This window comes from Polypterus senegalus, chromosome 3, assembly GCF_016835505.1.
Source record: "Polypterus senegalus isolate Bchr_013 chromosome 3, ASM1683550v1, whole genome shotgun sequence".
NCBI classification, from domain to species: domain Eukaryota; kingdom Metazoa; phylum Chordata; class Cladistia; order Polypteriformes; family Polypteridae; genus Polypterus; species Polypterus senegalus.
The window spans coordinates 129710932-129733383 of record NC_053156.1 but is presented as its reverse complement, the minus strand read 5'-3'; the positions used below and the strand labels follow the sequence as shown (position 1 = coordinate 129733383).

The 22452-nt window shown below is 37.0% G+C and overlaps 2 protein-coding genes across 3 annotated transcripts in view; one reads left to right on the top strand and one right to left on the bottom strand.

Annotated features, from left to right (window-relative positions):
• amd1 (adenosylmethionine decarboxylase 1) overlaps positions 1 to 15141 on the bottom strand; it is a 65549-nt gene extending 50408 nt beyond the window's left edge. The window contains exon 1 of the mRNA XM_039747935.1: positions 15032 to 15141. Within this exon, the coding sequence (XP_039603869.1) occupies positions 15032 to 15141 (110 nt within the window). The remainder of the gene's footprint in view (positions 1 to 15031) is intronic.
• Positions 15142 to 18468: 3327 nt separating this feature from the next.
• LOC120525545 (cyclin-dependent kinase 8-like) overlaps positions 18469 to 22452 on the top strand; it is an 89457-nt gene continuing 85473 nt past the window's right edge. Inside the window, exon 1 of one of the 2 annotated variants that reach the window (XM_039747934.1) lies at positions 18469 to 18763. In XM_039747934.1, coding sequence (XP_039603868.1) covers positions 18636 to 18763 — 128 coding nt within the window. In that variant the 5' untranslated portion in view covers positions 18469 to 18635. The remainder of the gene's footprint in view (positions 18764 to 22452) is intronic. The other variant, XM_039747932.1, reaches the window with a different exon arrangement.

The window sequence follows — 22452 nt, the reverse complement described above, 5'->3', positions numbered from 1 at the left end:
AGTCACCTGTCATCTTGTAAAGACTTTCGGTGCAACTTGAGTCTTCGTGGAAAAATCCAGCTGCACGAAATTGTACTTTCCTTCACAGCATCCCATGATTCCCGGAGAAGCTTCACAACATCCAGCAGATTTAAAGAAAAGTCAACGTTTTCATCATGATCCGTCAGCCACCTTAGTGCCAGCCTTCTTTGGTAGAAGTGCTTGATGTTCTTAATGATGCCACAATCTATTGGTTGTGTACATGCAGTAGTATTGGAGCTCGATGTGTTATAAATTTGTGACGTAAGGATGTGCCTGTTGCGTGGGTGTTATTTGATACACTCGATTTGTTATTTGCTTTCAGCCATTCGGCTTCATGAACATGCTTTTTCAGATCATTTCTCATTGGTGAAAATGTCAAATAACATGCCATAAAAGTAGTGAGAAAAGTTTAATAAAAACCTTGGGGTGCTAAGCCAAGCGTGTAGGGTAAAAAAATTACTTAAAAAGTTGTATCCAGCGATATCGATAATCCAGTTAACTCTGTAAATTAATTCGAGCACTGAGAATATAGAATTATCCGGAGTTGACTGTACTGCACCCTAGATTTTTGTAATAGACATCTTATATGAGTTATTCTCTTCTGCAGCAGATACTTTATTTGTACCCAAGGGGAAAATAAGGCCTCAAAGAAGTTAAAGAAAAATACAAACATTGTAACAAACCAACATAACAACTGGCTTGACTAATGCGAAGACAGCATGACTACATCAGCAGAAAATAGTTCACTTCAGACTTACACATTCACTTTGCAAAACCAAAAATAAATGAAACTTTTTGTATTTTGTTAAAGAAAATAACATTAGTTGTTCACTTCTCAGGTAATTGCTTGTCTGCATTGCAGGTATATAAAACCCAAGCATAGAAACATATGAAAATGATTAACTTTATCATTAGTTGATTGAACAAACCAAGGAACTGAAACAAAAGTGGCTGTGGAAAGAATCATACTGGGTGAAGGAGAACCTAACTAATAGGTGATGATGTGGCAGATATGACAGATTGATCAAATGATCAATTCCTACACCAAGGCAAGGTGTAGCACAAGGGAGCACATAGCAACAAGACACAAGGTAGTCATCATGAATCAGTAACGTCTCTCCTAAGCAGAAAATTTTAAAGCAGACAGGAGTTTTAAGCAGTGTGGGATGAGACTGAGGACCACAAACACAGTAGCTGGCTATGGAATCAGAGAGCAGCAGACAAGAGATACATCAAACTGATGTTCCTTCAAATTCAGAGGTCTACCAATATTAGCTCTGAACTCACAGAAATTTATCCATCCATCCTGCTATAGCCTAATTACAGGGTCATGGGGGTCTGCTGGAGCCAATTCCAGCCAACACAGGGCGCAAGGCAGGCAACAAACCCCGGGCATGCACACACGCATACATACAACCAAGCACACACTAGGGACAATTTAGGATAGCCAATACACCTGGCCTGCATGTCTTTGGACTATGGGAGGAAAGCGGAGTACCCGGAGGAAACCCTTGCAGACACGGGAAGAACATTCAAACTCCACGCAGGGAGGACCCGGGAAACGAACCCTGGTCTCCTAACTGTGAGGCAGTAGCGCTACCACTGCGCCGCTGACAGAAATGTATACTCTATAATCTAGAGAAGTCCTATTACACACACACACACAAAGTGCAGTTATGAATAATTAATGAGTATTCTTACCATTAACTCAAAAAAAGTTTTATTACTGTTATGACGCTCAAATGTTTTCTCCATTTATTTATATATTTATATATATATATATATTATATATATATATATATATATATATATATATATATATATGGATATATAGATATATATATATATATATATAGATATATATATATATATATATATATAGATATATATATATATATAGATATATATATAGATATCTATATATATATATATATATATATATATATATATATATAGATATATATATATATATATTTTTTTTTTTTTTTTTAATTTTCCTAGCCTAACCAGTGACAAAAAACAAAAAGGGTATTACATTCAAGTATAGGAAATAAACATTGGTGTTGAATTCCCCAATTGTAAGCCGAAAATACAGTTGTCCCTACTAAAAACAGCACAGCAGACTGCAATGGGGGGAGGATTACTGATATACTCAAGCAATAATTAATAGATGTGTCCCTATAGATACAATTTTTGTATGCAGAGCACTTCTGAATCAGCTGGAAGGAAAAAGAATTCTTTTAAAATAAACAAGGGAAAAAAACATGTGCTTCGCAGTCTACTAAAATTGCCAAATTTTCAAAACCCCAAAACCTCCATATAAATGGGAAATTGAAAATGTGAAAAATTCTCTCAGATTAGAAATCTCCATATGAATGCACTAATATTTTCTGGAAATTCATTCTTTAGTTATGCTGCTGTCTGCTGAATGCAGGTTCATATCCAAAGACAGAATGATCAAGCTGACTAACTAATGAACACATGCAATTGCCTGAAACTTTTTTAGAATACACCAATAACTTCACCTGACAGTTTACAAATAAAATTAACCAAATAGTTTAGCAAAACAGAACTACAGGCCAGTATGAAGACTTGAATGATCACACTGACTGAAACGAGTTCCTTAAAAACTGAAGGCTACAATTGAGTCAACAATGCATTTTATAAATGCATCCATAATAAAATACATTCCAACAACTGGATTACTGTCAACATTGTTATTGTTGGAGATATTCCTACCCCCAAATGACCTATCCGTGTTTACATATTTTTCACAATGCTACAATGATAATGAGCTTAAAAAGGATCAGTTTTCAAGCACTGACATATCTGTTGAACTTAAAACATGAAGAACTAATTTCTTCTTAACCAATCTGAAGACTAATTTATATGAAGCTTAGAATTCATAACTGATGACAAGTAAAATAAGCAGAAACATTAGCTGAACACGCCATTTACAAGTTTCTATGGATGCTAGTTTGCTTCCTTCCTGTATGGCTAGGGTTCCTCTCTAACTTATAACATATATCATCCTTAATAAATTTTAAAAAGTGAATAAAAGGGTAACAGGAGGTTTCTGTTGCTCTTGATTAATATGGGGACTTTTATTAAGTATATTAAAACTGAACAAAGATCAATATATTTAGCTCCTGTAAAGCATAATTTACAAAGTAAACAGCAATTTAAATACATGTCACACCTAAGGAAATCATGAAAACATAGGTATAACAATTTTAAATATGCATTTGTATAATCTATTTTCTAACAAAATTTTACATTTAAAGTATTCTAATGCCAGTTACCTGGTTGACAGTCCTTTAAACTTTTGCTCAAAATATACAAACATTAAAAGGCTATTTCTCCTCATCACAAAAAAGATAAAACCATGACAGATATTACTTGGCACAACCATCTGCCTGGGTCATTCTCATTACACTCCTATTTTAGTAACTCACACAATGAGCATCCAACAAAATACCATCTAACTAATGCTACAATTATCCTAATAACTCAGAAAGGAGTTTTACAAAGCATTTTCAACATTTATTGCCCCTTCGTGACCATCAGAGCTTTCTATATTTCAAATATTAACAAAACCAAAAATGCAAAACGGAAGTGCACATATTGAATTTTACTCCTACTGCAAAAGCATCTCACAGCCACAAAGTGTTAACTCATTCTTCTCCTGCAAACTACTCATTACTAGTCTACTTATCCTACACCTTCAAGTGCCATGTGTACTGAATGAAGTTTCATTGCAGTGGACCTACTTTTCCAACAACCAAAATGCTTCAGATGTAACTGCTCCTTATGCTTCTTCTAAATATATACAGTACTTTCAGTTAAGCCTTAATTTTTTAACAGTACAGTTTCATAAAATTTTGCTTTACTTTTACCTATTAGTATAGGATAAGCAGAAAAGTTCAGAGAAAAAATAAAAATTATTCCATTACTTGCCATCAGTGATATACACTTCTAGTGACTAACCATTTTCACATCAGGTCTTTAATCTTGTTTGCTGCCCTGGTCATTATAAGCTGCATCTAAACAAATATAATCAGTGCTAAATCACATTGCTTACTTTTGTGGTGTTAAGTAAAAGAAGTAACACATTTGTCGCTACTTTCCCTACTTAAAAATACGCACTTGCATAACAAATAAAACAGGTAATGCATCAAATACATTTGTTCGTAACACTGTTCTACATGTAAATATTCGTATCTTGGGATTTAACATTAGATTAAAATAAAATTAAACATCCTTACTCTAGACTGCAAATTTATTTTGTAATTACAAGAGTTCATACAAACAGAAACAATCTCAGAAATTAAGAGGGGAAATGGCAGGAACTCATCTGTAACACAGGCCCAACCTTACAGCTTCCAATAAATCTGTTACTACAACAGAAATGCTTAGTATGAGGCTGAAAAACTAGCACCAAATGATATGATAAAAAGAAAAAGTTCTACAACCAATAAATATGGGCATATATAATTTGAATGTTTTATTCAAAACAACACCCATAATGAGAGACTATATGATATGTACAAAACAATGAAATGGCTGTCTGTTAACTAACTATATCATATGCAAAAAACTGAAGAATTCATCACCTATTTTGATGACATTACTTGTGCTATACAAAGTCAACTGATTTTGTAAGGAAATTAGCTTTATTGTATTTAGAAATCTTAATGAAGAATTCATATATTACTCAAAACAAATTGCATGCACATCACATCATAATTTGATTCATAATTTGATATCATTAATACTAAATAAGTTTGTCAGAATCACACTTTTGGGGAGAGTATGGTATATGAACCTACAAGTGTGCGCCACCACCACCTACTCAAAGCATCATGATGCACCAACATTGATGGACTGAAAGCCAGAAGTCTATGTGACCATCATCATCAGGTCCTTCCATGAAAATCCTAAATACAAAGAGGACTGTTTGATTTATGTTAGGTAGATTGCCCAGAGGGGACTGGGCGGTCTCGTGGTCTGGAACCCCTACAGATTTTATTTTTTTTCTCCAGCTTTTGGAGTTTTTTTTGTTTTTTCTGTCCACCCTGGCCATCGGACCTTACTTATTCTATGTTAATGTTGACTTGTGTTTATTTTTTATTGTGTCTTCTATTTGTCTATTCATTTTGTAAAGCACTTTGAGCTACATTTTTTTGTATGAAAATGTGCTATATAAATAAATGTTGATTGATTGATTTAAGTGTGCAGACTGAGGTTAGTCTCTGTAGCCCCAGGACCATAACATTTGCTAACTAGAAAAACACCATTTGTTCAATTCATTTTCATATCATGGATAAACAATTCTCAATCAGGTCATTTCAGTTTAAAAGAAAGCATCGTGCTGAGCAGTCACAGAGACCAGGCATGTCAGATGCTAAGGGGTCTGATACAACAGACCAATTGTAAGGTTATAATAATGAAGCTTGTTATGTTTAAGGATTTCCACTATTTTCTGGAATACAGCTCCTTTATTTTCTGTAATTTATTTTCATTTATTGTTTTCTTTTTATTTAGCCAAAATTAAAAGTCAAAGTGATCTCTTATAGTAAAATATTTTAATTGATTATTTTGCCATAGATTTTCAGGAGGCAAGACAAGAGGTTTTGCGGTAAGGTAGTTGTATCATGCAAGACAACAAAAATTCCAAGCTAAAGTATTAATACTTCCTTATCATTGCAATGGAAGTGGCAGCGAGTTGAATACTGATAGCACATTCAAGCAAGACTCTCGCTGCACTTTTTCCAGGTAACAATAATGGCCCTATAAACTATGATTTAGGTGTATTGATTAAAACAACTTCATAAACTAAAAAAACAGGAGAACAATGCAATGCAGCCTAAATACATTCCAACTACTTGTGCTGTCAAAATTAGTATTCTCTCAAGAGAAATAAGCAGTACAAGCTTTCTTTATAAGTATACTAGCAAAATACCCGCGCTTCACAGCGGAGAAGTAGTGTGTTAAAGATGTAATGAAAAAGAAAAGGAAACATTTTAATAATAACGTAACATGATTGACAATGTAATTGTGTTATATATATATAAACAGATATATACTGTATATATATATATATATACACACACACACAGATATATACTGTACATATATATACATATATACACTGTACATATATATATATACATATATACACACACACACATATATATATATACATATATATATCTATATATATATATTAGGGGTGGGACTCGATTAAAAAAATGAATCTAATTAATCAGAGGCTGTGTAATAATTAATCTTGATTAATCGTATGTAATCACACATGAAAATTTGCCCCAAATCGCAATTTTTTTTTTTTTAATTTAAAAGGGTTTTAGTGGGCGACAGAATCAAATAATAGACATGGACATGAATATTGTAAACTCAAGCTCTTTAAATTTCTAAAAAAAAAAATGCTTTTAAACTGCATTTCAATTCAAAACAGAAACAAAAATATCATCCCTGGCTAAAATTGGGCAGACTTAAAAATAAAGTGGTATTTTAAGTACTTTAAGTACATTTTCAGAATGGTATTGTCTTTAAATAATAATAACAAAAATTTCAACATAAAGTGCAGTTTGTCTTCTTAAAAAAATAAGGCAGAAACATAAAAGGTAATTTGACCAGCTTCACCTTCAAACTCTGAGTAACCTTAGCCAAAATTATTTTGTACATTAGGCTAAAACAGTGAGATCATTGAACATTTTGTAATTAGATGTAATTAGAATTACTAACGGTCACGGAAGTCCAATGATCCCCAGTAAGAGCCACAAAGTCCGCTTTCTGTAATGCATCTAATTTTGCTTGCTTTTCAGTGTGCACAAAACCATGCTTTTATCAAGGCTTCCGTCGGGTAGTCTTTTTAAATGAAATTTTCCTCCGATCAGTCGTAGGGACGCGCTTTATTCCAACTCAAACATTTTTGTAGCTCTGATGTGTGCATGAATGTAATCGATCTACCAGGAAATCATGCATGGACAAAAGTTCCCCTTTGCTTGGAATTGAAAGTGTGATTAAATGCGTTATTTTTTTTTAACGCATTATGGAGTACATGCATCGAAGCTTCTCAGCTGTGCTTGTGCTAAGAAAAGGAAACTTAAAAATAACATGAAAAAGTAACATGATTGTGAATGTAATAGTTTTGTGACCATTATGAGTGTTGCTGTCATCAAGGATTTGATTATAATTTCTTTCAATCAGGTTCGTATTTGGACAGTTTGCACAAAACCACGCTTTTATCAATGCTTCCGTCGGGTAGTCTTTTGAAATGAAATTTGCTTCCGATCAGTCTTAGGAACGGTTTTTGTATCCATTATTCATAAAGCTTCAATTGGTGATCTGTCTTTCTGCGTTAACTGCAGATTTTTTCATACGTCTCAAACCAAGGGGATGCAAGGATAAAATGAATCGGGAAGCGCGCGTATATACTCAGTGCACACCCTCTCGGGAATCGAACCTCGGCGCTATGCGCCACGGCGTGTGGTTTGTCTATTTGAGAGTATGTAGATCGGAGTATATATACCGCGCTTCGCAGCGAAGTAGTGTGTTAAAGAAGTTATGAAAAAGAAAAGGTAACATTTTAAACAAAGGGAACATTTTAAAAATAACGTAACATGATTGTCAATATACAGTGTTGCTATCATCAAGGATTTGATTATCATTATTTCTTTCAATCAGGTTCGTATTTGTAGGATGTGTTGTGTTAAAGTTACATTACGTGTTTGTCAATCGTTGTAAAGATAACAGGTTTCATTCATCGATTCGTTTCTTACTGCATCAATAAACAGCTCGTCTTCCTCTTTATCTGAGACGTGACACACTGCATGCACGGGTTTTTTTACACTGTCTTCCTTTAGCGGGACATTGACTTTTTCCACCGTGTGCTTTGTTTTCGCAGTAGCAGCACTTATGAATATGCTTGTATGTATCACACGCTTCATATTTTTTGCTGCCTTCTCAATTGTGTAATTCGGTTTTTGTTCAGCCCTCTTTGGAACTGTTGCTTTTTGTCTGTGCACTGCATCAGTTCACGTGAGCCGCTTGGTGTACATGCATCGAAGGTTCCCAGCTGTGCTGGTGCCATCTCGTGCAATGTCCATGGCTGTATTTAATGTTAGCTAAGACCTGGCACTTAAAAGTTTCTCTCGCAGTTTTGCTGAGTTTGTGCCAAACACCACCCTGACCATCTCATCTTCTTCTGCATAAGCACAGTCCTTCACCCGTGAATATTTAGCGGCAGTGTTTCTATTGGATTGCCGCTGACGGACGGCCTTATATGGGCAGGCACTAAATTACGTGGGAGGTGTAACTCCGCCTCCCACTGGCATCGAGCAGAAGTCTATTATAGTATATGGATGAAAAAATAGGCTCCAGTTATGACCATAATGCGTAGAATTTCGAAATGAAACCTGCCCAACTTTTGTAAGTAAGCTGTAAGGAATGAGCCTGCCAAATTTCAGCCTTCTACCTACACGGGAAGTTGGAGAATTAGTGATGAGTGAGTGAGTGAGTCAGTGAGGGCTTTGCCTTTTATTAGTATAGATATGCATTACTTCTAATTTTTACTGCCCTTGCATTCTTCCAAGATTTACGTGAAATCCTGGTTGTTAGTAAAAATGTGAAATAATGAGGGTATTAGAAATAAGCACTATCTATTAGCATTAAAAGTCAAGGTAGAAGTAAAGAATTTAGGTGTAATCATGGACACTGGCCTAAACGTTAAATAACGTGTCATTTTTCCGTTTAGGGAACCCTGCAAAAGTTACATCTCCCACAACACGTTGAGAAGTTAACTAATGGCTTTGTTTTTAGTCTGCTGAATTACTGTAGCACAATGGTCTATCAAAAAAGACATCAATTAGTTGCAGTTTGGTGTCCCGACCACCCAAAATTCCAAGTCGTGGCCTTACATTTTCTAATAGCAGTCTGCTTATTATTCTAATATCCAAGCATAAAAGAAATGTTAAGCCAGTCTTTTGCTGTATGCACCAAAATGGAATGTCAATATCAGATATGCTACATTGGCCCTTGCCTTTAAATCAACACCCAAACACTAAATATTTTAATACAAAGCATCACTCTGACCTTTTTTCATTAAAGAAAGATGGTTCATCTGCTTATTAAGAAAAATAGAACTCAAGGTCTCTCTGATACTACTGGTTGTCACCACCTTTGTTGTGCTGCTATTTTTTTCCTCCCGATAGACAAGTCGTGAGGCTCATACCACTGTTCTTTGTTTGTTAGCCAGGTTGTGCAGTGGCACTCGCCAAGCAATGGACCCGAAAACCAATAATGTGGTGGAGGAAGCGCACACCTCCAGTTGGTTGTGTATGACCTAACATTTACAATAAAAATGATTACAGTAATCCCTCGCTATATCGCGCTTCGACTTTCGCGGCTTCACTCTATCGCGGATTTTAAATGTAAGCACATCTAAATATATATCATAGATTCGCCGCTTTCTGCGGACAATGGGTCTTTTAATTTAGGTTACATGCTTCCTCAGTTTGATTGCCCAGTTGATTTCATACAAGGGACGCTATTGGCGGATGGCTTAGAAGCTACCCAATCAGAGCATGTATTACATATTAACTAAAACTCCTCAATGATATAAGATATGCTTCCCGCTCGGTGCTTGTTTGCTTCTCTCTATCTTTCTCACACTCTCTGCCTGACGGAGGGGCTGTTTGCACAGAGGACACGGAGGCTCCTCTACAAAATGCCGCTTTATCGCGGTGCTTCTGTATACTTAAAAGCACGTATTGATTTTTTGATTGTTTGCTTTTCTTAGCGAGCTCTCTGACATTCTCTGCTCCTGACGGCGCTCTTTTGAAGATAAGATATGTATGCATTCTTTTAATTGTGAGAAAGAACTGTCATCTCTGTCTTGTCATGGAGCACAGTTTAAACGTTTGGCTAAAGGGTGTTATTTCATGTCTAGAGGGCTCTAATAATGTTAACAGGGTGGGAGAGTTTATAAGGGCTTAAAATATATAAAAATAACCATACAAACATATGGTTTCTACTTCGCGGTTTTTCACCTATCGCGGGGGGGGTCTGGAACGCAACCCCCGCGATCGAGGAGGGATTACTGTAGTCCGCTTGTGCAATGTGCCTCACTAACAGCAGAGCTCACCATAGTTCTTTTCCTGCCAGCACATTGGGCACTACTTGGAGGACCCAAAACCCAATTATGTCAGCAAGGTAGTCCACACCTTGAATTTTTGGGTTGCATTATGTGTATAATGTTGTAAACTCGCAATTAAGACCAAAATCAAAGTTCAAGGCCCAGTGGTTCATGAGCATTTTTCTAATACACAGGTAACCCTTTGCATTATAGACAGATGTACAGATAGATACCACTGTTAAATATGTTTACTGTAAGTTACTATGAACATCCAGTGACTAGTAAATTATTGCCACCTGCCAACAACTCAACTGAAATGGAACCTTAAAAAGTATGACTCATTCTCCAGAACTACAACTGCTTGCATCATAGTGCATTGTTGGAATGTCCTATGGGGCAATGATTCACCAAATTGTACTGGAATTTTTTTTTTCTTTTGACTGCCTGTGTTAAGTCTATAATGTCCCATTTTATGCCACCTATCTACAGTGGGTACGGAAAGTATTCAGACCCCCTTCAATTTTTTACTCTTTGTTATATTGCAGCCATTTGCTAAAATCATTTCAATTCATTTTTTTCCTCATTAATGTACACAGAGCACCCCATATTGACAGACAAAAAAAAGAATTTTTGAAATTGTTGCAGGTTTATTAAAAAAGAAAAACTGAAATATTACATGGTCCTTAGTATTCAGACCCTTTGCTCAGTATTTAGTAGAAGCACCCTTTTGAGCTAATACAGCCATGATTCTTCTTGGGAAAGATTCAACAAGTTTTTCACACCTGGATTTGGGGATCCTCTGCCATTCTCCCTTGCAGATCCTCTCCAGGTCTGTTAGGTTGGATGGTAAACGTTGGTGGACAGCCATTTTTTGAGATGCTCAATTGGGTTTAAGTCAGGGCTCTGGCTGGGCCATTCAACAACAGTCACAGAGTTGTTGTGAAGCCACTCCTTTCTTATTTTAGCTGTGTGCTTAGGGTCATTGTCTTGTTGGAAGGTAAACCTTCGGCCCAGTCTGAGGTCCTTAGCACTCTGGAGAAGGTTTTTGTCCTGGATATCCCTGTACTTGGCCGCATTCATCTTTCCCTCGATTGCAACCAGTCGTCCTGTCCCTGCAGCTGAAAAACACCCCCACAGCATGATTCTGCCAACGCCATGCTTCACTGTGGGGACTGTATTGGACAAGTCAGGAGCAGTGCCTGGTTGTCTCCACACATACTGCTTAGAATTAAGGCCAAAAAGTTCTATCTTGGTCTCATCAGACCAGAGAATCTTATTTCTCACCATCTCAGAGTCCTTCAGGTGTCTTTTAGCAAACTCCATGCGGGCTGTAATGTGTCTTGCACTGAGGAGAGGCTTCCGACAGGCCACTCTGCCATAAAGCCCTGACTGGTGGAGGGCTGCAATGATGGCTGACTTTCTACAACTTTCTCCCATCTCCTGACTGCATCTCTGGAGCTCAGCCAAAGTGATTTTTGGGTTCTTCTTTACCTCTCTCACCAAGGCTCTTCTCCCCCAGTAGCTCAGCTTGGCCAGCTCTAGGAAGGGTTCTGGTCGTCCCAAACGTCTTCCATTTAAGGATTATGGAGGCCACTGTGCTCTTGGGACCCTCAAGTGCAGCAGAATTTTTTTTGTAACCTTGGCCAGATCTGTGCCTTGCCACAAATTCTGTCTCTGAGCTCTTCAGGCAGTTCCTTTGACCTCATGATTCTCATTTGCTCTGACATGCATTGTGAGCTGTAAGGTCTTATATAGACAGGTGTGTGGCTTTCCTAATCAAGTCCAATCAGAATAATTAAACACAGCTGGACTCAAATGAAGGTGATCTCAAGGATGATCAGAAGAAATGGAAACCACCCGAGTTAAATATATGAGTGTCATAGCAAAGGGTCTGAATACTTGGGACCATGTGATATTTCAGTTTTTCTTTAATAAATCTGCAACAATTTCAAAAATTATTTTTTTTGTCTGTCAATATGGAGTTTGGTGTGTACATTAATGAGGAAAAAAATTAATTTAAACGATTTCAGCAAATGGCTGCAATTTAACAAAGAGTGAAAAATTGAAGGGGATCTGAATACTTTCCGTACCCACTGTAAATCATTAGATATGTCAATACAAAAGACTAAATCTGTGATTGGTAAATTGGAAAAAAAAACAAAACAACTTTTTCAGCCTGTTCTTTTCTAAGCTTTATGGTAATTTAGTTATTGTGCTCTGTTATATAAGATATTACAGTATTCCAGCTTGCTCACCTGTGTATTTGCTGCAAACTAATTCAGACCTTTATATTTTGTCCTTTAATTAAAACGGACACTGCTTGTCTGAGCTTGGATAATTAGTGAGCTTGTGTTTTAGTACAGCAGCTCACATTTTCAATTAGAAAAAAGATATTGCTGCTTAGTAAACAATAGGTTTGTTAGCTTAAAAACAAAATTTGTCAATTTTTACTTGTAAAAATGTTAAGCAAGTTAGCCTTGGATCTTCCCGATAAACTTCTTATGGAAAATGATGATAGTTTTGCGTCTACAAGGGATTATAATGTGATTATAATTTATTTTTTGTGTGTCACAAAATATACATTTTAATAAGGAACAAGTACTGCATAACTAAAATTGTAATCCACATTTATAATTATACCTGAAGAATTAGAAATATTTAGCTGGTACACTATAAAAAAAGAAACAAGCAAAAAAACACCTGTATAAAATATAGTAAATATATGATTTTTAAAATAAAAAAAGCTAAATGACTCAAAACTATAAATACAAGCATAATTATATTTAAGCAGTATTCAACTGCCAATATCAATTAACTGAATCAGTGCATGAGGATATATATATATTTTGTTAGATTAACGGTTAAAACTACTTTTTTTAAAATTAAGCTTTGTTTCAGATAAGCAACATAACAAGAATTAAAACAACTTGTAATGATGAGAAATATTTTCTTTTATGCCACATGTATTATCAACTTGTAATGATGAGAATTATTTTCTTTTATGTACAATGGAAAGTTTTTTTGTACATATTTTTATTAGTTACATAAGTATGTATTTTAATGGTAATTTAATTTTAGTATTTTTATGGTCACTTAATTTCCAGAATTTCATGCAACATTTGTGGAATACAGTTTAACTATTAGTATTATGTTATAAAAACACTGACATTGCTAGTCTCAGCTTTATTTTAAAAAATAGTAAGACTGAAAACAATGTTTTACCCACAAAATGTGAATTTCTTACGTTTTAAATTATGAGCTCTTGAAACAAGTTTTAAAAAGGTTCAAAAGGTCATTCCCAATCATTTTCACGAAGCCGTTAAGCAATGAAAACTGAGCAAAACGTAACAGGCTCCTGCCATCAAGCATATAACACTCGACTCGACCCCTTTTGCTCGATCTTTGAAACTTCACGCGCCTTCCACGGCGTGACGTTAAACGTGTGCAACCTAACAAACTCCAAGAGACCCCCCCCCTACTGCCTTGGTTGTACAAGCATGCACAGCAAACCAGCATAATGTTAAAAGGGGGTGTGTTCTTTTGACAGGTGCGCACAGCTCGGCCAATCAGGACAAAGTAATGGTAGCCGCACGTTTCCGCCTACTAGGCAGCAACGTGACTTAGGCAAGGCTTACGAGTTGCCTGATCACTAAAAGCTCCTGGCTAAAGCAGGTCAGATTTCTTATAGAAAGAAAAATTGCTTAATTGTGCTCAATGCTTTCCACATAGTGTCCACAACTAAGATAATTATTAATTTTTTACAGCATCAACGGGCCAATATCTTAAAAATCACATGGCAGACCGTGGCACCTCAGTGGCCTAGTTAAGTCACCAACTGACAAGAGCACAAACGGAATGCGACAGAACATCGGGACTTCTAATATTGTGGGGAAAGTCATTTTTCTCTCTACACTGACGTATAGTCATAGACATACGAATTTACAGTTTGAGTTAAAAATGTGCATTTAAGTCACTTGGAAACACTTGTATTTATTTAGAGATAAATCTCTCTTTAATGGTTAATGCAATCGCTTAATGGTTCTTCAGATGCACGTACGGCGCCCCTCACAATCTTTACTCTTACAAGGCTATAAACACGCAACGACGCGTACAGTCCTCACTAAATTCCATGGGTCGATAAGTAGCGTCAGCACAGCCGGTTGTAGCCCTGCACCGCCTTCTACCCTACCCGCGCGCGCCTCTTTACTTCATGCGTTACTGTATTAGTACCTTTTAAAAATACACTCATGCGGTCTAAATATGACACGGTAATAAATTCCAGTTTCTGAAAATAATCGATCGCAAGAACAGCGGCACAGAAAGCCTAAAAAGAATTTTAAAGCAGCAGTACTCCTCTGACAAGGATCATGCGCACTTAGGTTAGTTCCGTGTGAGTAGCTGGTTAACTCGTACACGATTTATTCACTTAATCATCTGGTTTACAATTAAACATGTTTGAAAACTCGGGGGCATCGTAACTATTCGCGATGCCGCTATTTTAATTAAAATATCATGCCAAGAAGAATGGGGAAGGCCAAGTTTCACCCACATGTCGGGCCACGGGCAGTTTGAATGAGTGACTGCCGTGATGGGGTGGGGGGGATGGGATACTGTAACCAACATATTTTAATTTTAACTCGCCACCACGCAACAATGACAACCCAACCATACATGAAGAGACAAACCTGAAATAACGGAATGTAGTCACTTGTCACAACTGTCAGAATTGACATAAATTTGAATCAAACATAACTGACCCAAAGGAAAAATCACACTATACAGAAATTCAAGCAAACATCGCCGATCAAAAAAAAATGTTTAGAATGGAGGAGGTGTTTTTTTATTATACCTCACCTTGGTATGTTACGGAGGTCCCCCGATCCGTTGGTCTCATCTCGTTGGGAAAACCACACCTCTAACAGCTTCTCGGTCCCTTCGAAGAAGTGTGCACCGTTCTGTTCCATCGTGAGACAACAGAAAACCAACAACAGAAATTACAGTTTGGGGTTTATTTCAACTTCACTTATCCGTGCTAAATAAGTTATTGACTTATTTGTTTCAGTTCTTTAGCAGTCAGGGTGTCTTATTCGTGATTATACCGTCTTCCCTTTTACAGAGAATACCGATGAGCGAGCGCTAGCTAATATCGCCGGCCATACTGTGTAAAGCAGAGCAAAGAAGCTGCAGAGGGTTTTTATTACTTGCCTCGTGACGTCACACAGAGGCATGACCCAACCAAATCCCGCGGAACAAGTTCACCTAACGTTTACTGGACAATTTTGTCTGTCACTCATGCTCCCAAAGTCCCAGTTTTGTTGTCCGAAAGACGTCACGTAACATTGGTGCGTAAAAAACAAGGTTCTGTATATTATAATTTCCTATACAAATTTAAGTGTACCGAACCTGCTTTTTCTAGTGCAGCGTCCAATGGACCTGAAGTTTATCCTGACATAATAGTGCGACAAGCAAAGGTCGATCAAGGATGATACGCAAGGCATGCACGCGTCCGTACTCACTCGGCACTGGGCCTTTCTACTTGTTTTTGGGATATAGGATGAAACACACATACACACGAAGAGACCGTGCAAGCTTCACACAGGCAGGCAACCCAAAGTATCACGGAATCAAACCAGGAGCCTTTGAGGTGTAAGGTATTATCGCCACCGAACTATCACAATAATGTAAAAAATGAAAATATGTTAGCGATACACATGTGAAATATTACTGAAAAAAAGTAATAAAGTCTGAATAAAACGACAAAGTATTAGTTCGTCGATGGTTTCGTTTCCTGTTATGTTCTGATATAGTGAATTACATATTTTAAACTGTTTTCCCTAAAGAGGCCGAATTTGGTGCATTTCGATAACATCATGCACAATGTAACAAATGCAACTCAATGTATAGGTGGTGACGGTATATAGATTGCTTTCTGTTAACTTACTCATTTAAATATCCAGCATACATAATTGCTGTCTGTTAACTTACAGTTTTAAATATCCAGCATACATAATTCATTTTGCGCATTTCGTAGTCACATTTCTGTATTTATCACCCAGTAATTTACAGTTTATTTACATTATAGCATTTTGCGTTGTACTCTTTGCACTTAGTGAAATTAACTTGATGATGAATGATGCACACTGCTTGAAAGATGATAAAATCAAATATAATTAGCGGTATTGTGACTTTAACAAATCATTTTAAAGGTAGATGCATGTTTACATATTAAACAGTTCATTCTAAATGGGAAGTCTTATAACCAGTCCATTATGAGATTGTTACTTATATGTATCTCCATATCCTCAGTATTGAAAATACATTCTTGGATCCGTTGTGTTCTATTATATATACAATATTATATCCCCATGCACTTATATGCACATAATAGATTTAAAATATTTAAACGAGTAGAATAAGGAATCTGGTCTTATATTGGAATTATCGTGTTGTCTGGTTTGTTGCTGTTGTTAAATTCTGCGTCCAGTGATACATTTCGGCTAATAGTAGTAGCAGCAGTAATAATAATAATAATAATAATAATAACACAAAGATGTATTTTTATTTAAAAGCATTACAAAAATGCTATTCAGACATAATTAGGCAATATTTATTTTTATACTTATTTAATAGGAATTAAACATCCGCAATATAATGTAGGTATGAGGTCTTTACATTCTTCGAAATAATGGTTACAATCGCCCATAAATAACGTCGTTAGAAGAATAATTGTAATATTGTAAGTTCGTGTGCTTTTTGCTTTGCTGTTATTACTTAACAACGTAAGTAATAACAGCAAAACATGCGGAGTAGAACGGCAGTCGCTATAGATTTGAATAGCATGTTTACGGTAAACAACACAATGAGCAAATATATTTGATAAAATAAGAAATATATAGTTGTTTTAACAAATACATGAATAATTTATTTTTGAAACAGAGAAGGGACTGGGTAATTGCAGTATTTATTTTGGCATACATTTCTTTCGTGATCGGCTAGTAAGGTTACTTTTTAGTGCAGAATTAGGTTCTTGCTCATGTTTGTTTTTAATGCTTTAGTTTTAGACATGAATGGTCAATACATGTGTAATTCATTAAAATAGGCACACATTAAATATGTTTTCCATTCAAGGTTAAGTATTAATACAACCACTTCCTTGGAAGAGCGCATCTGGAACCTTCAAATACACATTCCAATTTTAAATTATTAGAGAACTTCAGGCGGTTTTGAAAATGTTATTAGAATGTATTACTGTAATTAATTTCGTAGATGGTGTTCACATAGAAAAGCCGACTCCATAGTATTGTATTTTAAGTTGAACACCCATCTCTTTTAATCAAAATCAATAAAGTCATCAACGTGAAACAAGTTAAAGCAAGTTTGTATAAAGTCATAGAACGTTATCTAAATATGTATTTACAACGGAACATTAAAATACACGATATGTTAAAGTCACAGTATTCACGTAGCTTTACATTAAAGTCTTTACTAATGTTGTTTTTCTAACGTGTGCAAGTGCCATTTTAAACTTTTTTTTTTAAACACTGCACCGAACGCGATTTTTGCAGACGTACTAAATTCTCCGCCGACTTCATTGGAAATAAGACTCTAGAAACTGAATAACGTATGTTCATATCTTAAACTCAGGGGCTGCTTGTTTAATCTACTGGTATATATTTAAAAAGTTCACCGTGTATATTTGATACAAGTGAAAGTGTTGTGTGTGTATTATACTATACACGACGCAGCCGTTTGAGATAACGTTCGCTTTCTTTTTCTATTTTTACATTTTGGCTTCCCTCTGCAGAGCGTACGACCTCCTCTACAGACTCTCTCTCTAATCGACGGAGAGCCACACAAATCATCTCTTCTTAAACTGGCACTGAAGGGGCGGGGTCTCATCCAAGAGTGATTAGGTAATCAAAGGACATTCCAGAGCCACAACACTGCCAGTGGTGTTTGTTTGATGAAATTAACAGTGTCAGTGCCAGGGTAAATGTTCCTATTGATAAATTACATTTACTGACAAAATGAACTCAAATACACCATGGGACCTATTCTTCTCAAACCTGAAATAGCAACTAAAGTACGCCGACACGACCTCCTTTTTTTTTCTCTCTCTCGCCCCCCTTCTCTGTTTCTTTTTCTTTCTCTCTCGTTTTTGTACTGGAAAAGGAGCGCGCGCATGAATATCGTCTGGTGTGAAAATTGGGAGTTGTAGTCTTCTTAAGACCTAAGCTTCCGTTATAATAGCATGGCCTCTTCGCTACCTCGGGACTCCAGCTCCCATCGCTCCAATCGTGTAATCCAGAAACGTCAGCGAGCCAGTGAACATTAAGCGGAGCAGACCAAAATCCCAAACAAGGAAATGATGGGGTTGGAAATGCTTAGATTATTTAATTAATATCGTTTAATAATTAATTATTTTTCACTGTAAAGTGAATTATATTTATGGGTTACAATGGATTATGATTTCAAAACGAAGCTCGCAGCTGAACGAGAGAAAGTGGAAGATCTGTTTGAATATGAAGGTTGTAAAGTGGGTCGCGGTACCTACGGGCATGTTTATAAAGCCAAGCGCAAAGACGGGTAAGGAATATACCAAGCACTATCGTAAATTCAGCGTGGAAAATAACGTCCTTTTTGGTTGCTTGTGAACGTGACTGTAATCTGCAATTCTATTTCAATGTCAGCTGTGTTTTTGTGTTTGTTGTAAACCACCCCCTCTTTCCCACAACTGCCTCCGCTCCAGTCGGAGCGTCTAGCAGCAGGGTATGTTTATGTTGATGGATTTGCGCGTAAAATTGTAACGCGCTCGTGTGCGTGAAGCCGACATAAGCTAAGCGAAAAATTGGTGGTGTGGACGCCATGTAGCAACCTACTGTTTTGGTAAAGAGAAAAGGTTTTAAAAAAGTTAATATCTCGTGGCATTCCGGATGTTTATTTTAACTTTGACCCTATTGCTAAAAGCTGCGCGGAACTGCGAGACCCCTTTTCACGAAGTTTAGCAGTTATGTAAACAAGTTTACTTTCTTGCGTTTCCTTTTTCATAGTCGCGTCCGCTACAGAGTTGTAATCACATGGCGCGCAATACGAAACATGTTTAAATCTACGACTTCTTGGCATTGACGGGCTGAATGACTAAAGGATGAGCCTATTTGTTCGTGCATTTCTCGCATGGAGTTAATTCGTTCAATTATCGAAGCAGTAGCTCACATCTCCGCCCTCAGATTTTGTCGGTCTAGAATTACAGGTGCTGTTGCATATTTTTCATTCGCAGCGGTGGCCATTCGTGTCGGATATAATTGATCATGGTATTTTTTTCCAGAGCGAGAATGATTGAATTATTCTACAGTATAACGGGAAAATAGAAAAGGAAGAGGGCTCTGGCTACCCGGACTGTACGTGATTCACAATTGCTTTACCTCAAATGTGCGTTTTATTTGTAGGCTATACACACATTATTGCAATTAATATCCTTTTCCACCTTTCAAGTAACTACAGTCGTGGCCAAAAGTTTTGAGATTGACATGTAGTAATTTTCATAAAGTTTGCTGTCTCGGTTTTTATGATGGCAATTTGCATATACTTATGAAGAGTGATCAGATGAATTGCGATTAATTGCGAAGTCCCTCTTTGCCATGAAAATTAACCTAATACCCACTTTTACTGCATTTCAGCCGTGCTACGAAAGGATCTGCTGACATCCGCAATTAAGTGATTCTCCCATTAATACAGGTGAGAGTGTTGACGTGGACAAGGCTGGAGATCAATCTGTCATGCTGATTGAGTTAGAATAGAGAGGTTCAGTTGTTGTGAAGAAGGCTTCAGGGCACTCAAGAACGTCCAGCAAGCACCAGGACCGTCTCCTAAAGTTGATACAGCTGTGGGATCTGGGCACCACCATTGCAGAGCTTTCTCAGGAATGGCAGTAGACAGGTGTGAGTGCTCTGCACATAGAGTGAGGCGAAGACTTTTGGAGGCTGGCCTTGTGTGAGGCCATGGGGTAAAGTCATTTTCTTTGATGAATCCCCTTTCCGATTGTTTTTGACATCCAGAAAAAAGATTGTCCAGAGAAGAGAAGGTTAGAGCTACCATCAGTCCTGTGTCATGCCAACAGTAAAGCATCCTGAGACCATTCATGTGTGGGGTTGCTTCTCAGCCAAGGGAGTGGGCTCACTCACAATTTTGCCTAAGAACACAGCCATGAGTAAAGAATGGTACCAGAACATCCTTTAAGAGCAACTTCTCCCAACCATCCAAGAACAGTTTGGTGACGAACAATGCCTTTTCCAGCATGACGGAGCACCATGCCCTAAGGTAAAAGTAATAACTAAGTGGGTCGGAGAACAAAACATTAAAACTTTGGGTCCATGGCTAGGAAACTCCCCAGACCTTAATCCTATTGAGAACTTGTGGTCAATCCTCAAGAGGTGGGTGGACAAACAAAAACCCAAGCAACTCCAAGCATTGTTTATGCAGGAATGGGTTGCCATCAGTCAGGGTTTGGCCCAGAAATTGATTGACAGCATGCCAGGGCTAATTGCAGAGGTCTTGAAAAAGGACCAACACTGCAAAGGTTCACTCTTTGCATAAACTTAACTACCCCTTGCCAGTGCTATGCACCATTATGAAGAGGTCGCTGAACACACCTCAAGGAGATGTGGTCGCACCTCTGAAACCCCTCTTAAATGGTGATATAATGGGAAACAGTTTTTTTTTTTTTTTTTTAAACCTCATCTTTGCTCAATCAGCTGCTGGCTTGCTGCTGCCGTGCCACGTGATCTGCTAAAAGCCTGTACAGCAGCTGTCCTTTTGTCTCACTGCCTTTTCTCTCTTCTCCCCTAGACATCCTCAAACACTATTCGATTTCTTTTCACTGTTCCGTTATTTCACCGAGTAATAATTTCCATTTGTTTGCGCTAAGGCGATCTTTAATATCATTTTTTTGAGACTTTTGAATTTTCCTACTTCCATTACCTCTAGCCTGCTCTACATGTGTATTACGGCAATGTTTCTGAATTCTTTATGACATTGTACTTTGTCTTTTTCCGGCCTCAGGCGTGGTTAAATCTCTTGGCACAAAGACTAGTCTCGCGGGATGGGCTGATTATTACTTTCCTTATTTTTAGAATTTGCACATAGATTATTTTTGTTCTTTTTTTGCATTCTTTTCTCTCCAACGCTTTTGGGTCTCTTTGACGTGCTGCTCCTTCTTCTTTGCTTAGTCGTTGACTTGTCATCTAGAACGTATAAAATTTTTAAGAACTGAGAGCACAGGAAGTGTGTCTGCCAAAAGAATTCCAACAACTGAGAGGTTAGATGACCGTGGTCTTGTTTGAAAATGGTGGTAAGTAGGACGGGACTTGCAAAAGTCACTGTCTCACGGGACTTGCGTCCAAAGGTTGAAAGTATGACGTGACTTGAGCGTCTCACGGGATGTGAAAGTGTCTCTCTGTCTCTTTTCAAAAGATCATGTCTTGTTGCAGGAAAAAAGTCTTGTCTCGTCCCAAGATTTTTTTTTTTTATTATAGAGAGATATAATTGTCATTAAAAGCCTTTGAAACTTATAAAATGCTTGTAATTCAGTATACCATAGAAACATCTGACAAAAAGATTTTAAAACACAGAAGCAGCAAACTTTGTGAAAACTAATACTTGTGTTATTCACAAAACTTTCGGCCATGCCTGTCGATGGGGGGTGTGTGTATGCATGTGCTGAATTTAACAATATCTCCAGTTCTTAGGCTTTTGTGTTTTCAATTTTTTTTTCTTAGCCAGTCCAGCATTGCTTTAAAATTTTTAGTATGAGGTTGCTTGTGAAATATGGAACTTTAATCTTGTGACGCATGTAAAGGGGAAATTAAAATTACATTTTTCGAAGGAACAATTAGATTTAAAAAAACTGAGAAGCCTCCCAACTTTCTTCTAGTGAGAGACCAATTTTACCTTTGTAGCAGTTACTTAAGCCGATGTCACGAGAGAATAAAAGATCCCTTGGTGTATATAAGAGATGTCGCTGAGGTGAAATATAATATACAAAAAATACATTTTAGTAGAGCTAATCGATGATCAGAAGTGGGCGACAGTTCCAAAATCTAAAAAAGAACGTGTTGTGTTATTTTAAATAATGATGGCAGTATGGGTCCACTAACATTTGTAGGGTGTAAGAACTAGGCCAGGGATTTTGAAATTCAGTCTAGGGAGACTAAGTATCCCCTCCTCGACTAATTTCAGTAAATCATTCATTAAGTTGATCTAATTGTTTACATTTGTGG